The sequence below is a fragment of the Chiroxiphia lanceolata genome, chromosome 6, assembly GCF_009829145.1.
Source record: "Chiroxiphia lanceolata isolate bChiLan1 chromosome 6, bChiLan1.pri, whole genome shotgun sequence".
Taxonomy (NCBI): Eukaryota; Metazoa; Chordata; class Aves; order Passeriformes; family Pipridae; genus Chiroxiphia; species Chiroxiphia lanceolata.
Genome location: NC_045642.1, coordinates 53,337,801 through 53,354,376, shown reverse-complemented (window position 1 = coordinate 53,354,376; position 16,576 = coordinate 53,337,801). Strand labels below are relative to the sequence as shown.

The window sequence follows — 16,576 nt, the reverse complement described above, 5'->3', positions numbered from 1 at the left end:
CTATCCACAGTGAAAGCATCCATGCTCTTCAGGGGTAAAAGATAAGGGTTCTATAGTCAAACCAGAAGTAAAACCTGAAGAGATGTAAAATACTCATCATGTCTATTGATTTTAAGCTGCCTGGAAGCATCTCCTGGGAATATTTCTCTAGATATTATCTCTGTAATCATAGTATTCTCAATTGTAAATTCAACTGCTCTGTAGCAGTGCGTTTGTATTTCAAATACATGAAAGTGTTGGACTGATAAATGCATTTCTAGCAGAGATCAAGTGACAAATTCATTAACTGCATCAGGTTCATCAAGGTAGAACTGGTTTTCTCAGTGATATTTCTTCCATTTCTGACTCCAGTCATTGATACTACTGAGCTAGTGCCTGGTTCTCTTCTCCCACAAGTAACAAACACTAAAGTGAGTAAGACCTTGAAGGACTGAGATCCATTGTTTGAAAATATCTATTGACAACAGCCTTTTTGCGAAAAAGCAATTTGAGAAAACAAGACATTTAGGAACCTGGACATTTTGAGACAGTGATCTGCACTTACAGATAACCAGATAATCTATCTTTGATTGAAAGGCTGTTCCAGAATCATGTCATTTTGTCATTAGATGTGTTCTAATTTCCAGCAGAAAATGTAATCATGATCGGTTCTGTCCACTTTCTTCTTAAACCATCACTTCTCTTTAGAGGAAATAATTTTTGTCCTTCCCTGTCATGTTTAAAATATCAGCCATATCCCCACTCAGTTTTTCTTTTTTTGGACTGATCTAGACAAACCGTACTTTTGAGTTTGTTTTCTCAGGTGCCTCAAGTCTCAGAAAAAAAATGGTTTTGTGCATCTCTTCAAGACTGAATCCATTTCTTGAAAAGGGGTGACTGAGATTCTGCATAACATTCCTAGAGACATCACTGCCCTTTCCCCAGCATGCCAGCATTTTCCCCTCTTGCAGAAATACCTCACACCGTAGTTTACTGGAGCTGCTTAGAAAACAGATCTTTAGCCTATGTATTCAGTGAATAAATGAAAGTTACTGAGCCACTAGATATAATTTAGGGATATCTTTAGGGATAAAGGAATATATTTCAGTCTTAAGTGTTAGCATAATTCTACTTACCACGTAAAACATGTGCCATTTTAAAGGGATGTCTTGTAATTATTAGATTCTCTGGAGGCACCAGGCATGGATTGCTGGAACCGTGCAAGCACAGACCAGTCTTTGCACAAAAGAGCTGCTATTCTCAGTAAAGTTAATCCTACTCTATATTCAGTATGATTTTATTCACACATTCACATCCCCCTACTTAAAATCATCACAGCAGATTTTGGAAAAGGTATGAAATATAAATACAAGCACAGTTGATGTATGCAGTAAATACATCCATATATTTAGAAAAGTCCTCTTACATAGTCCATCCCTAGATGACAAAATGAGTCAGTGATTATCTAAAGCTCCCAAACATAGAGGCTCCAAGGAAGACTGTTGAAAAGTGGGGGAAAGGGAGAATTACATTGGCACTAGGGGACTTGGAAGGTAGCTTTTAATGTATTACTAATTTATGCAGCTGATACCTTAAGCATCCTAATATTCCAAATTAGAAAACATAAACATTGTTCCAAATTTGTCTCCTTAAGATTGATAAAAATTCACTTCTAGACACAGAAGTCTTCTCAGCCAGATACTTACTGCCAGCTACCCCATAATATTCTCCATGTTGAAACAAAGCTTTAACTGTACTCAAAGAGGGCAGCTGAAGTGGTGTAGAGATTGCCTGAAGTAAAACCATAAAAAAAGAGTGAAAAAATGGATCTGCTGCTGGGACACTTAAACAAAACATTTATGATAGAGAAAAATTAGGGGTAAATGATTCATGATGGCCTAATTGCATTAGAAACAACACTTACTCAGTTAGTTGAAGGAAAAACCCAGTGTAAATAGGGGGAAAGACAGCACTTAGGTTGGTCTGATATTTGTTTTCCTGCATGTGGAAAACTATTCCTCGGGTTTTGCCATTATGAAAAACTCATCATAAAAATAAGTGCCTCAGAGAAACTGTTGTGCATTATCATTCACAGCACTGGAAAGCCACTGCTAATACTGACCCTAAAGGAGACATAGAAGCAAGTATAGTTCCCATGGGAAATGTCCACAGACAACAGGTGTATTTTGCCACCTATACAATGCATTTATGGCTATTGCTTCCCACAGGAAATAACAAAATGCATTTAAACAGTGTACAAACTATCAGCTGTCATTGAATTATATTGCAAAGATGATCTCTAACCCTTAAAAGAGTGACTGTTTTTATTCTATAGCAATAGTTTATAAGTTTTAAGACAGTAAAGTTAACTGATGTTTTTCACAATATACAGATGATCAGCTTCCTAAGTAGGAGACTCAAAATGAAATATTATTAACAATTTATGATTATTTCCATGCAGATGCTGAATGACTAATTCCTATCATATTTTTCCACAGTTGCAGGAGGGAGTGTTTCTGCACCTGCTTCTCTTCCCGCAAATCTAATCATCAGTAAAATTGTACTCAGCCAGCTATTAAATTCCAGATCAGTTAATATATTTCATGCATTTAAAGACTGACAAAATATGAAGTCATATAGCCACAATAAAATGCCACAGTGATACCAAGAAAAGTGGTCACAAGCTTGCAAAGCTTCACAGTCTTGGATTTTGTTGCAATAACACACTCGATCAAAGCCAATGTTGGATATTCGTATACAAACTAGAGTACCCCATTAATGCAATAAAGCAAAAGTTTGGGAAAACGGGATCTGTGTCTGCAGATTTCTTTGAGAGCTCAAACTTCTTGTTAATTATTAGAAATGTATGCAAAACTGATTAGCTTATGTCATCATACAGAGTAAGGCATCTTAGCATTTTGAGAACAGGAAGTTTATTACTTTGTTAGTCATAAATCCTTGCATTTTGTTGATACACCTGTATTGAACTGACTGGCTTGAGTCAGAATGAAACACTATTTGTGTCTTGGCAATATAAGTATTTAAAGGCATCAACAAACAAAATCAAACATTGCAAGTAGCTCCAATTCTAGCAAAACTGCTCTGTCAACCTGCCTAATACAGTGATAATTATTCATTCATGTATTTATAGCCAAAGCATGGCAGTTTTACTGTAGAGCATTTATGTACTATTTTCCTCATATATTTTCTGAAAATAGTGGATTTAAAGTATATACATACGTATACATATGTGTATGCATATTCATACACATTTACTTCACAAAAGGCCACCCACATGGTTTGATAAATATAGATGGATAAATAGGTAGGTATGGTATATTTTCCCCTGACAGATTACTTAATGCTTTGCAAAATTTTAACTATATCAATTGGAGTATTGTCTGCCATATTTTTGAGTTAAAACGCCTTAGATATTTCTGAAAATATAACAAAGGAAAAAAATGTGGGTTTACTCATAGCAAAAAAAATATGAAATTATATTTTTCATTAAGAAGACCTCAACCTGTCTGCTTTGGAGTTGGGACCTAAAATATTCCAAGGCCCCTTCTAGAGTGTCAATTTATGCTGTAACTAACAGGCTTGCCAAGTTGGTTAAAAAGGCTTTAAACTAAAGTTGTGAAAGAAAACTTCAGTCAATCCCAGTCCTACCAGTTTTCTGTCAGTGTCATTAGTAGATTTCCAGAACCTGAAGAGGTCCCTTCCAACCAAAACCATTCTATCATTCTGTGGTTTTCATAAACTTTCAAAATTGCGCACTGCAAAGGCATTAGTTTGGCAACTAAATCTCACATAGCTTCAATCTCAGTCAAGTGTTCCTGACTCCAGAGTTTCAAGACTGAATAAGACTTCCTCCCTAACTCTTTCTGGCATGTGAATCTTGTTGTAGCATCTGGCTTCCCAGGAGGGGACATGGAAATGGCCTCTCACCTTCAGCATTGCAGCAGGTCATGCACTAAGAGGAGCCAGTGGCCATACAGGAAACATATTAGTTGGGGATTGAACTGATAGGCAAAACTGGAGATGGAGAAGCCATGATAAGAGCTTTTTAGAAGAGTAGGGGAAAAAAAGGACAAGAAATGGGATGAGAAAAAGAGTTGGGTTTTGTGCCTGGTCAGAAAGATACTGAGAGGTATGGAAGCCAGCAGGCCTTTTGCAGGGAAACACTCTCTCCTAAAATGTGTTAAATTAAGCTGGTAAAGCAACATCTCTGTATTTCTATAGTGTCATAAACAGGTATTAACTTCACTGATTACAAATGTCCTTATCTTCCTTCCTTTTCTGCTTCATGGACGTTCCCAGCTTCACCATATTCTCATGTACTCTGTTAGCATCTGTGTCTGCGCTTCAGAGCTACTGGTCCAGTCTCAGTAGATTACCCCAACTAGAGGGATGCATGGTTCCATAGGGGCCTGGTTTTTGATTAGGGAATTATATTTAACATATTCATTAAGGTATAATGTTCCAATCCCAGAAGTACTTTTACGTTATTTAATACTGTGGTCATGGATAGTTCTGGTAACTCCAGGAATAGAACTGCCACCCCCACACAGAAAATGGATTGTTTGACATTTTTTATTAACTCCAGCCTTTGTTCTGTGGAGATGACAGCCAGTTACCCACATTGGCATGACTGGTAGGAAAGTAGGTAGCAAGTGCAGCTGACAGCATCTTGCAAGTCTGCGATGCTAAATCAGCACCACTGCCACGTGCCTTCTCAGTGAGGACGGGATGTAGAGGTAGAGTCGTGACAGTATGTTCCAAGGTGTCCCCGGGGTTCTTCCAGCTTGCTCTGCCAATGTTTCATCTCAGGTTATTAGTATTTATAAAAGCAGGTCCTTAAAATAGCTTTATGGTGTTAATAGAAGCAAAAATAGCAGTTCTTAACTCATTCATACTGGGGTAAAATAGGGCTAAATTGGGCAAGTACAGAAATAATAGCACAATCCAGTTTAAGGGTGACTTTCAAATCTGCTTCAGGTCTTAAGAAGCACAGATTTTAGGGTAAAATCAGACCAGCACACATTCCTTCCTTATTCACAGAAAATGCTTCTCCCTTTAACAGATGTAAGATTTGGTGTGACTTTTGCTTAAAGACTAAAATCTATTCACTGAGTCTTCCACTCACAAATGGAGCAACCACAGAATTCTCCAGCTTCTGAAAAACACATTATTTGGGAAAAATCATTCAGATTTGCAACTGATGTTTGTAAAACAGACCTGTGTATTCTATTGTCTTGGGTTGACTCTGGCTAGACACCAGGTACTCACCAAAGCCATCCTGACACTTCCCTTCTCAGCTGGACAGGAACAGGAGAGAAAATATAATGAAAGGCTCATGGGTGGAGATAAGAACAGGGAGAGATCACTTAACAACTACCATCAAGAGCCAAACGCATTCCACTTCGGGAAATTAGTTTATCGCCAATCAAATCAGAATAGGGTAATGAGAAAATAAAACCTAAACCTTAAAACAACTTCCCACTATCCCTCCCTTCTTAACTTCATTCTCAGTTTTCTCTGTCTCCTCCCCTCGAGTGGCACAGGCAGACAGCAATGGGGGCTGTGGTTAGTTCATCACACATTGTTTCTGCTGCTCCTTCCTACTTATGGGGAGGACTCCTCACACTCTTTCCCTGCTCCAGCATGGAGTCCCTCCCATGGGAGACAGTTCTCCATGAACTTCTCCGGCATGAGTCCTTCCCATGGCCTGCAGTTCTCCACAAACTGCTCCAATCTGGGTCCCTCCTATGGGGGGCAGTCCTCCAGGAACTGGCTTCTCGAGCATGGGTCAACCATGGGGTCACAAGTCCTGCCAGCAAACCTGCTCCAGCGTAGGCTACTCTCTCCATGGGTCCACAGTTCCTGTTAGGAACCTGCTCCATGCAGGCTCCCCATGGAGTCACAGGGTATCCTCCTGCTCCAGCATGAGGTCCTCCACAGGCTAAGGGAACACAGCTGCCTAACCATGGTCTGCACCACAGGCTGTAGGGTATTCTCTGCTCCTGTTCCTGGAACACCTCCTCCCCTTCTTTCTCCACTGACCTGGGTGTCTGTAGAGTGGTTTCTCTCACAGATTCCAAGTCTACTCTTCAGCTGCAGTTCCAGAGAGAACTCTCCTGTAAAATATGAAGAGGAGAGCATGAGGGGGCATTACATTTACTTTTCTTACCAAAGTATTTCTTAAATAGGCATAGCAGTCTGTATGAGTCTACTCTAGGCACAGTGGATCAATGACCATCTGTCACCAAAATTAATGAATTATTAGCTGTTCTTCTCTAGACAGTGGAATAATGTGTTGATAATGTTTCACTGAGAAATCCACTTTTTTTTTTTTTTTTCCAAATTGGCTATAGGTGTGTAGGTATCCTCTGTGATTATTTTCAGAAGAGCCACAGACAATATTTGAAGTAACATACTGCATGTTCTAGGACAAGACAAGGAAACACAACAGTATGTCCGAATTTGAACCTCCCTTGACACTGGAGTCGGTCTCAATCACATCAGTGAAGTGTAAGGAAAGCTCTGGAGAAAGAAGAGGAAAATGAGTTACTTTATCATGCTGTGGCATAACAAAAATTTTTAAAATTTGATAATCTGAAATACTTTATCATCAGGGTTTTGAGACTGATATTTTTGCTGTAGTAAACTACTAATTTTCTGAAGTGACTATATGATATTCTTTTTAAATAGGCTGATTTCTTATTTTCAGTACTTACAAATTTCTTAGAACTGTTTTCCTTTCAAGAAAGGAAACAACACAGTAACAGAATGGGGAGCTTTTCCCATTTTGTTTTCTTTTAAATTTGCAGTTGCTTTAGACAAACAAGTTTGTCTGTTTTGCTGATTTCTGATTTGCCAATGCTAAAACAATATCCCATGTAAACTGCAGAGGCTGACAAATTAATTTTTGTGTTTTAATATCAGGCATATAAATCTTACCATTTCTAATTATTTTTCAACCTTGCATATGAGAATAGGATTAGACTGACTACAACTGACACTGATTATCTGAGACAGGATGTTATTAAATCCCTTTGGGGAGCTTTTGAAAGATCCACAACATTTAGAGCAGAGAGCTTTTCTCTGTATTAGCTCATTTATGGAGCAATTACATGGGACTTACTACCAAAAAGATGTCAGAAAGAACATTGAAAAAACAGCTAAAGTGGAATTTACGCTCCTCCCATCTCTGTCAGAACATCTCACAACCTCACAGCCTTAAAATATTTTGTCAAGGTTGTCTATAGCAAAGTTATTTGCTATATATCAGTTAAAGGTATGAGACAGGTTAGATTAACACTACATGGAGAAGAACTGGTAATGGATCTGAAGTCAGCAGATATTTATCCCTGTTCAAATGGCTTCTTTACACCAAGAACCCAAATTTAATTAGTTTTGCAGGCTTGAAAAGTCTAATGTTTTCATTTAAGCCATCTCAGAATTTGCAAGTTTAGTTGTTTCACCAGAAGACTCCTATGGAGGTTTTCTCAGTGAAGTGCAGGGAAACATGCAGAATGCACTGGTTTGAAAAATCTCCACTCATTCTGGAAAAAGCTGTGAAAATTTTTTAATTTTTTTTCAAAATTAAGATTTCATAGATGACTTTTAGGAGGAGTTTACAATTTTGTACCAAAAAAATATGCAGATACAAAATGAAGAGCCAAGTAAAGACCATTTCAAAAACGCTGTTCCTACAATGGACGGTTTTCCTTACACCCATACCTGAGAATGAGAATACATAGTGAAGTACTGCAGTACTGCAGAACTGTGTGTATTAAATATGTACACACCTATTGATTATGAGATTTGCAGTTTGGGAACATCAGAAAAGCTGTGAGAGATGCATAATCCAAAGTAATAGTGACTTTTCACTGAAGAACCAACAACATCGAGGTGTTAGAATCCAGAGATTTATTCTCAATTCCACTCTGAATTTAAAGCTGATACTGATGTAAATTCATGTGATGGCAACACTTAAAACTTGGGACCTCACATTTTTTCTGTCTTCCCTGGGTGTCTTCCCATACTTAATCCAAGTCCATTATGAAAAAAGTTAAAAGATACTTAAGTGATCCTTAAGAACAACTCAGTGGTACAACTAAAGTAACATGCAGGGTTATCCTTTCCAATAGACACTGCTCTGCTGCTCTCTGTAGCACAGTTATTGCTCCTGAAATGTGTCCTATATGTAAAGATCTGTTTGTGGACCAGAAGGTTCCTACTTTTCAGTACCCACTGGTAATTGATGGTGAATACTAGACTATAGGATTTTCTGCATGTGTAGTGATCACTGACCACAGGGAAAGCTTATGCAAAAATTCTGGTTCATAAATATGTATATACTTGAGTGAGGAAAAACTGATTTTTTTATTGAGTTTGTCCTTCCAGGCATGTTATGTGACATTTCTGATATTGCAAAGGAATACAGCAATACAGTATGAGGTATTCTGTACGTCCAAACATTGTAGTCCTTACTCAGGTTTTACTCAGGAAAAACTACCTTTCACTTCAGTAATAATTTGCTTCACTAAGGATTGAACAGACTGTTTTGAATCTTACCAGCATTGCTTGACACTCATATTGGACAACAGTTCTCATTGCTAATTTGCCTGCCTAACTGGCCTTCTCCTGGGCTCAGGATCTGCTTTTGCTGTGTGTTATTCATAGCTTCTATTGCTAGTTCAGATTGCGTCTCTTTGTGCTTTTCATTCCCAGCAAATATTTTGCAGCTATTGTTCTGCTGATGGTAGACGAGCATGGAACCTGGTATGCAGAACTTGAACCTCAGCCCAGATTCAATTAACACTGTCAAACATTTTCTCACTATGGTGCTCAGAAGGAATTTTGATGACCCTCTTTCAAGGAAGCATAAATTTGTTTAAGCTGATGTTTTTACAATGCAAAAATATAAGAACTTGATTCACAGACCTTAAGGCCAAATGCTTCTCCAGTAAAACAGATGGAGTAGCACTCATTTCCAGCCATCATAAGGTCAATTGTAAATGCTTATTCTGACCTAGAGTAGTCATACAAGAAAGTTACTAAATGCGTGTGCTGTAGCATCACTTTGTTTGTAGTTTTAATACTGCTTTAAAGTAAGATATCCTGAATAATAATTAGCACCAAATTATGCCATAGCCTACTAATATGCAGCAAATCTAGCTAGGTTATCACTCGTATGTCTTATGAGCCATACCTAGCCATGGTTTATCCTCTATTCATGCTACAGGGTACGAAATTCCTGGGTGCCAACCTGCCTATGGCAACCTAGAATTCTCCAGGGCAGGCTCGCAAAATCTTCACCTACTCTCTGGGACAGGTAACTAATAAGTGATGTTTTGTGAAGTTATGCTTTCTTTCTAACTTTCTGATGTCCATAAAAATGTTCCATTTCTTCATGTCAGTCTGTAGTCTCTCATTGTTCAGTTCCACTATGTTTTCTGAACTAGGGGATTAACAGCAGATCTGTTTACTATAGTACTCTAGATGCTTGCCTCATCCAAGCTTGTAATAGTTGTAATAAATTGCATAATTGTAATAACTTGCATAAAAACTGAAAGTTGTTTAAGAAGCTGCAAAATCCACAGCTGCCTTCTACCAGTTAATCTTTTTTTTCTGATGGAGTGGTTCTGACAATACTGATGCATTGCATTTTACTGTTGATACCACAGTTATCTGGGCAGCTCACCGAACTTTCTTAATTGCTGGTATGTATATATTCTCTCTCCTTTATCAGGTTTTCATTAATCTTAGGTCTCCTGAAGTAAGGATTTTCTCAATGCTATAGGTACAGAATGTTGAAAGGCTGGGGGAGTTATTACTGATTCTAGTTTACACTCCTATGCAGTATGTAATATAAGTTTAAGTAATGACTCATTTTTCCATATTTTGCTTAGATTCTCTTCTACTTTTCTCCTGAATATACTCTCTGTTCTTTTTTGCTTGACTTTATTTCAATTGGCAGGTATGTAGAAGAAATGTCATTCACTAATCCTAAGGCATATGAAATATTTTAATATATACGTCAAAGTAAGAAAGTAATTTGGTAAAAAAATAAAGGCAGACTAAGCTTTAGATTGGTTCTTGCAGTCTATTGATTTTCTCTGAATAATATGTGTGAATTTTCATCTTAAGAGTGCTGCTAGTGTAGGAAAGACATAAACGACATTCTTTGGTATTTTTTCACACAGTCTGTGAGTGAAAAAAATAGCAATCTTGGAAAAATGGTTTGAATTCCTCTTTTCAGTCCCCCAGGGTTCTGCACATGCTCTCTACTCTTACCTGGGTTTAGATGAGCCTGATGCAAAAATAGCTTTGCTCTGCTGCTTGTCCTGGCTAAAATCAAGAGATGACCAGTGAAGTGAAGTGAAATATAATCCAGGCATATAAAACTCTTTTACAAAATGTTTGACCTGATTCCAACTTGATTGAATATTTGGAGGTCTTCTAATATCAGAACAAATTCACACAGCCACAGTGTAATCACTGAGTTTGATCTCACATACTGTTTTTAAATGGATGCCCACAGCAAAGTTCAGTCTTGGAATGATGTTTAGTCGTCTTTTTGTAGGGCTTGCCAAAAAAATACCCTCATTTCCTACGCTTGTAGTTCTTACTTCCAAAATAAAAAAACCTTACTCTTGTGGAGGACAATTAACACAGTTTATCTCCAAGGATACTAAAGCCCAAAATGCACAAATCCAGGATTTTAGCTCAGGCTATTTAGCCATTTCACAAAAAAAGTAAAAATAAACAGCCATTGAAAGATAATTTTCATTTCCCTCCTTGCTTTCTAAAAAGTACAAAAGAATCCAAATTTTTAGGGAAATTTTAATATTTCCTGAAAGCTTGCTTCTTTCTTTCCTGTTGATTAAGTCAGACCTTAATCACATTGTTTCAACATATCTAGACTTTAAAAATTTATCTGGAAACTTGCTTTCCAATTATATTGAAAAATACCACCTTGCTGAAGGAACTAAAAAATCCTCCAAACATTTGTTTATAAAAATGAAAGATAGTGAGTATGACAACTGTCAGCATTTACAAAATGAGGATAGGTTCTATTTTATGCTGCCTGGTGTACCTTAACCTTTAAAAAACTAATGAGAAAGCTGTAACAGTATCAGCAAGAGAGTTAAAATAAAAACCCAAGTTTTGATTAACACAGAATGCTCAATTATAAGGAAAAAAAAAAAGGTGGCCTGTGTTTAGGTAATCCACATCTCAAGGCACAAAAGTAATTTTTAGGAAAGTCTGGAGTAATGAAGCTGCTTCCTTACTCTGTGTGGTTCTTTAGGGTGCTATGCCCCCAGGGCAGGTGGAACCAGAGGGCTCCTGGGTCCCCTCTGAAGAAGCATGTTGTGTATTGCTTCTCACAAGAATAGAGCAAACAGCTTTTCTGATGAATACCTGCTGCCTGATATGGTCCCTCCACATTTGCAGAGAGCACCTTCATTTACTGGCTGACTCCAAAACTACAGAAGAGCCAGGGTCAAGGTGTTGGACTGCTAACAAGAGTTCGGAGGAATGCAGTCCTGTTCCATGTCCTTTCCCATACACCCACAAAAAAAAAAGGTGACAAAATGGAGTCTTACATTGGAAAGCCAGTGCAGCCAAGAGAGCAGGATAAAACCTGAACTAATAAATTACAACATTTGCTTGGGAGAAAGGTTGTACGAAATGACGGCACAATGTGCTGAGCGGTGGGGAACTTGCTAGAGGTGAACTCATTTATACTCTTGCAGAGTAGAAGACTTCTCAGTTAACAAGTCCCAAAATAGTGCGCTGCAGCGTATAAAACAAGGTAGGGCTTGAAATAATTAGCCAGAGATGACAGATGGCAACTCCTTTCTCTTTTTTTCCTTCTCTTCTGTTGCTGTAATATCAAGGTGATCAAAGAGCTGAGGATCATTTGTTATTGTAGAAAAACTAAAAATATCTTGAAATATTCAGGCAAAATAAGTTCATTCAGGTACCAGCAGTAGCTCTCATTTTTCCTGTTCAACACCTTATACGTGAGTCTGTGTAGTAAGTTTCCCTCAGATTCAGAATCACATGTGCACAGAGAATCTGGGTGTGCCCAGGCTTAGGAGTACTGTCGAGTCGATTTATTAAATAAAATTATTAATTTTTTTACTTTAATTCTATGCTTGTGCTCACAAACCAGTGATCTATTCTACCACCCGAAAGCCTTCAGAAAAGTCCCCAGAGCTCACCTCTCTGCCACGTTCCTTGAGTAATGTCATACAACTGTGTGTGAGGGGAAACAAATGATAAAGAACAGAGACTGTGGTAAAACTGACTGCACCAATAACTGTTGAAGGTGTCTGAAAGGTTTGTGCTGTATCTCACTCTAGGCAAGAACATTATTATTTCCTATGCTCTTTAGGAATAATATCTGGCAAGCATGGGCATTTTTTAAAGGCAAGCGCTTGTGGACTCAAGTTAGAGATACAACAGGAACCTTCTATTTTGTAGGACTTCTGTCACAAAAAAGGATTAGAAGGCAACTGTGACCAGATGTAATTAAAATGAAAATTCAGTAATTTACTCAGATAACATAATATACACTGCTTATAAAGGAAAAAAACAGTAGCAACTACAGTTCCTCTCCCAGTCCCAGTCCCAGTCCCAGTAGCAACTCTGTCTGACTGGTCCTAGAGCCCAAAAGTATATTTTATTTTTTCAACTGCTTAGTGTAGCTTTTCTGATGGAAGTGTTAAGCGAACGCACCAAAAGGAGTCCCTTAAGCCAGACAAAGATGAATTTCAAATTAGAGGAAAGAGAAAAGGATTGGGAAAGGAAGGAAATATTTAAGGTGAGAGTAGAGATTATAACCTCTGTCCATCAACCTGTGTCTGGATGCTTTATACCAAATGAAACAGGAACAAAACTCTTTTCCTTCTGCCAAAGCACATTACTCTAGTATTCCCCTACTGCACTTCCAACCTCAGCCCTTTAATAGAAAGACTAAGATTCATTTCAGCTTGCTCCTGGGCAGTGGGCTTCACCCGTACTCATTACACTCCCATTACAAATAAACAGCACAATTCGGGAGGAATGACATTTCTGCTCCAGCACAGCTTGATCCAGATGAATCAGGGAGGTAAACAGACAAAAACAAAAGTGAGAAAGGTTTAATAACACAATTAAAATATAACTTTATAAGCTTGTGAGCTGATGCGGTAGGCTGCTTTCAGTAATTTCCAGAGGGAGTGCTTATCCATGACTACAAACCAAAGCAATCTAGAAGCTGGCCACTCAAAGCTGTAAGGAGCGATACTGCAACCAAAGGCAGCTTGCTCAATCACCTGGAGAGCTCTCTTTGGCTTCCAAATCATAAATTGAAGTCTACCTCTAATTTTGTTCCCTCGATTTCTCAATACCTCACTCTTTATTTTTTTTCTCCTTTCTTATCACTTCTTGGTAGTCTGGAATCCCTAGTGAGATGCAATGCAGACTGGTAGGACTCTGCCAGACATTAAAAAGCAGTCAACAACTGTTCAACAACTTCAAATCACTTTCTGTCTGGGGCAGCCCCCCCGATAGCCTGTGAAAGCAAGAACATATTTGTTGCAGTCAGTCTTTTCTGCTGCTTTTCTTATCCTTTCATACCCTGCAACTTTAAGTTGTAACTCTCCATTTCTGCCAGCCAAATATTTTATGCAAACATACTGGCCTCTGGAAAACCAGAAAATGGTGGCTCTTACAGAGGTGAACCTTCTTCAAGTGTTATGTGAAGGGCAGAGAAAATGCTGTCTGAAGTTTGCCATGGCAGAAGTCACCTCCCTTCTCTCCCAGCTTCACCAGCTGACTTATTTCAGATGTGCCCCAGAGCACTAGGGAGCATTTGGACAATGCAGACAATTTGGAGTAGGGTATGAACATGAACAGAGTCCCTTATTATTGTAAGAAAATAAATATACGCTTTCTATCTCTAAAGAATGAGTCAGAAAACTCATCCTTCCTGGAATTGCATGCCTGTTTTTTTCTCTTCCACACATATTTTCCACCTCTCCATCCCTTCATTTTCTAACAACAGAGAGAAACAAATTGAACAGGAGCAGTCCTTATTCAGACTTCTGTAGGATCACTCATTGAACCTAAAAGTTCGCATTCAAGCCACTGATGCCAACACTCTACCAGTCAGAGCTGAAAACAATCAGTTTCCACAGACTTTAGGGAGAGCCTAACAGAGGCAGTAGTAGGTAGCTTGCGAGAAGGCAGAGATTGTAGTAACTACTTCTGCTGCTTCCACTCTTTCCCTCTGCTTTAGTCACCTTTGAATTTGGTCACAGACTGTTTCGCTGTGCATTGCACTAATTTCTCACATACTCAGGTATTTAACCTCAGAAGTGTCTCATAAGCAAAAATGGTTATCTCATTAATAGGAAACAGAAATGTATTTTGAAGATTCTAAATCAAGTTAGCAGAGGTATTAAATCAGTCCTCAGAGAGCTGGCTCAGCTCTTCAGTCTCTGTGCAGCCCTGCCCCAAGAACCACACTGGGGTAGCCAGAGCAGCTGCTCCTGGTGAGTGGGGCACATCCTGGTTTGTAAGTCCACAATTTTCCTCCTCCAAGACCTACTCTATGCCCTTGCTTACTTAGTGCTCTGCACAATAATGCACTCCCTGGTTGCAGGTCCGGATTCTCGCAGTGCATTATCATTTACCCTGTGCATTTTTCAGTTCACTTGGGGAATCACAATTCCCTGCAGAACAAACTTCATTTAAAAAATCATAGATTATCTAAAACTTAAAATATTATAGATTAGTATCTATTTCTGAAAGCTGTAATTTAATTCATGATATTTCTATTTAATCCATTCAGAGTGTTAGGTTATGGATAGCATGTTTAAATAAAGGAAAACCTGTATGTCTTTATTATGAGCAGATTTTAAAAATCTTGTCACGTTCCACTGACAATAATGGCATTCACTTAAGATAACTCAGTGCTGACAGATGGTCCTCTAAGGGATTTTTGCATGTCAACATGTAACTGAATTTTCATATCTTAATCACCTCATATTACAGATAATACTCAATACCCCTGTTGGACAGATATGTCTGTGGACTTCTTATATTTGCTATAGAAGTCACCCCTTCTGCAATGAAAGGCTGACTCCTTTCAATATACACAAAAAATGATTAAGTTTTTTTTAAGAGAGATCTCTCTTCTCTACCTCTAATTCATAAGCCCAGCACAGTTTAGACTCATTTACCATATGAATTCAGACCCATCTTGCTGGGTCTGAATTTTTAATTGTGCGAATTATGAAAGAGTGAGGTACTCATGTCCAAAGTGAAGAAAATCTGCCTTCCAAAATCCAGTGATATACCTGTTTTAAAGTAGCTGTATCAACTCTATACAGGTGCTCCAAATAGACTTTCATGCTAAGGATTTATCCCACAGCACTTCAGACTTCAACTGCTAAACATCTCTTTCTTTTCCCCACCTCCCTTCCAAATGACTGTCTTTAATATTTCTCATAAAGGATCCCTCTTCTCTGGTTTAAATTCTGCCAGAATGCCTAGAACCTAAGGAAAGGACTCTGTTACTTGTTTTATGTGTCCATCAGTCAACTAGAAACTATCTGAGCTCCAGATTTGGATCACCCACACATTTGTTCTGAAACATATGTACAGGCCTTCCTTCTCACAGTCCAAACCCAGCTTCAGGTTGTTTATTTTGAAAATGAGTACTGAAAAGAAAATTCAAACGGTTCAATACTTGTAAAAAAAAACTCCTCCAAAAGCTACCTATCTATATATGTGTGTATATATAACTACAGAAAGGAGAGATCTGCGTGCAATTTGACAGGAAAACTGTTCATATTCCAAAGTTTCAAATATTTAACAAACTTCTTTGAAAGTAATGGAGAAATTCTGTGGATGTTCTGTAATGAAAATTAACCCAACAGAGTTTGATGAAAATTTGAAAAAGAATAGGTAGGCATGAGCCTGAATTTATAGGAAAATGCATATTGTAGAACTTGGATAGGCATTTGCTGAAGCATTTCTTTAATGACAAAGGAACCCGCTGAATAAAGAGCACAGGAGCACTGGGATTGTGGACTGGACCCTGGGTCTGAGCTGCAGCATGTAATCTCTATTCCCTGTACAACTAATTTCAAGTCTGTAGTTGGAGTCTCAGACCCTGGATCTCGACTTTGTAATTTGATCCCATCCCCCTCCTAATCAGATGGAACAAGAGTAAGGTGAGACACAAAAACTACAGACAGGGAAGATAGTTTTGGCATTGCCCTTTTGAAACAGTGACCGTGATCATGTAACACATAATCAAAACTTGATTAACATAGAAATCCAATTACTGCTTCATTAAAAACCTTTCATTAATATAAAAAACACTTGTAAAATGCTTGGGCTTCATTTTCCAACAACTACAACTTGAAAAAACATTGTTGAGGGGTCACATTCAATGACACAATTGTTACCTGAAAGCTTTTCCTCCTAAGCTGAGGTTTGAGTGCCTTTCTCACAGCATGTCCATCTTGGGCACTGTGCAGATCTGGCATGACCTATTCCAGAGGCACGTTCAACAAAGCTGTGTTGGTAT

The 16,576-nt window shown here is 38.3% G+C and overlaps 1 protein-coding gene across 5 annotated transcripts in view; it reads left to right on the top strand.

Annotated features, from left to right (window-relative positions):
• The window catches only part of BEGAIN (brain enriched guanylate kinase associated), a 161,263-nt gene that overhangs the window by 77,342 nt on the left and 67,345 nt on the right, over positions 1-16,576 (top strand). For 4 of the 5 annotated variants that reach the window (XM_032691959.1, XM_032691956.1, XM_032691960.1 and 1 more), the window contains one exon: positions 9,230-9,319. The exons of the other annotated variant lie outside the window; for it this stretch is intronic. In XM_032691959.1, the coding sequence (XP_032547850.1) occupies positions 9,230-9,319 (90 nt within the window). The remainder of the gene's footprint in view (positions 1-9,229; positions 9,320-16,576) is intronic. 5 annotated transcript variants of the gene reach the window in all.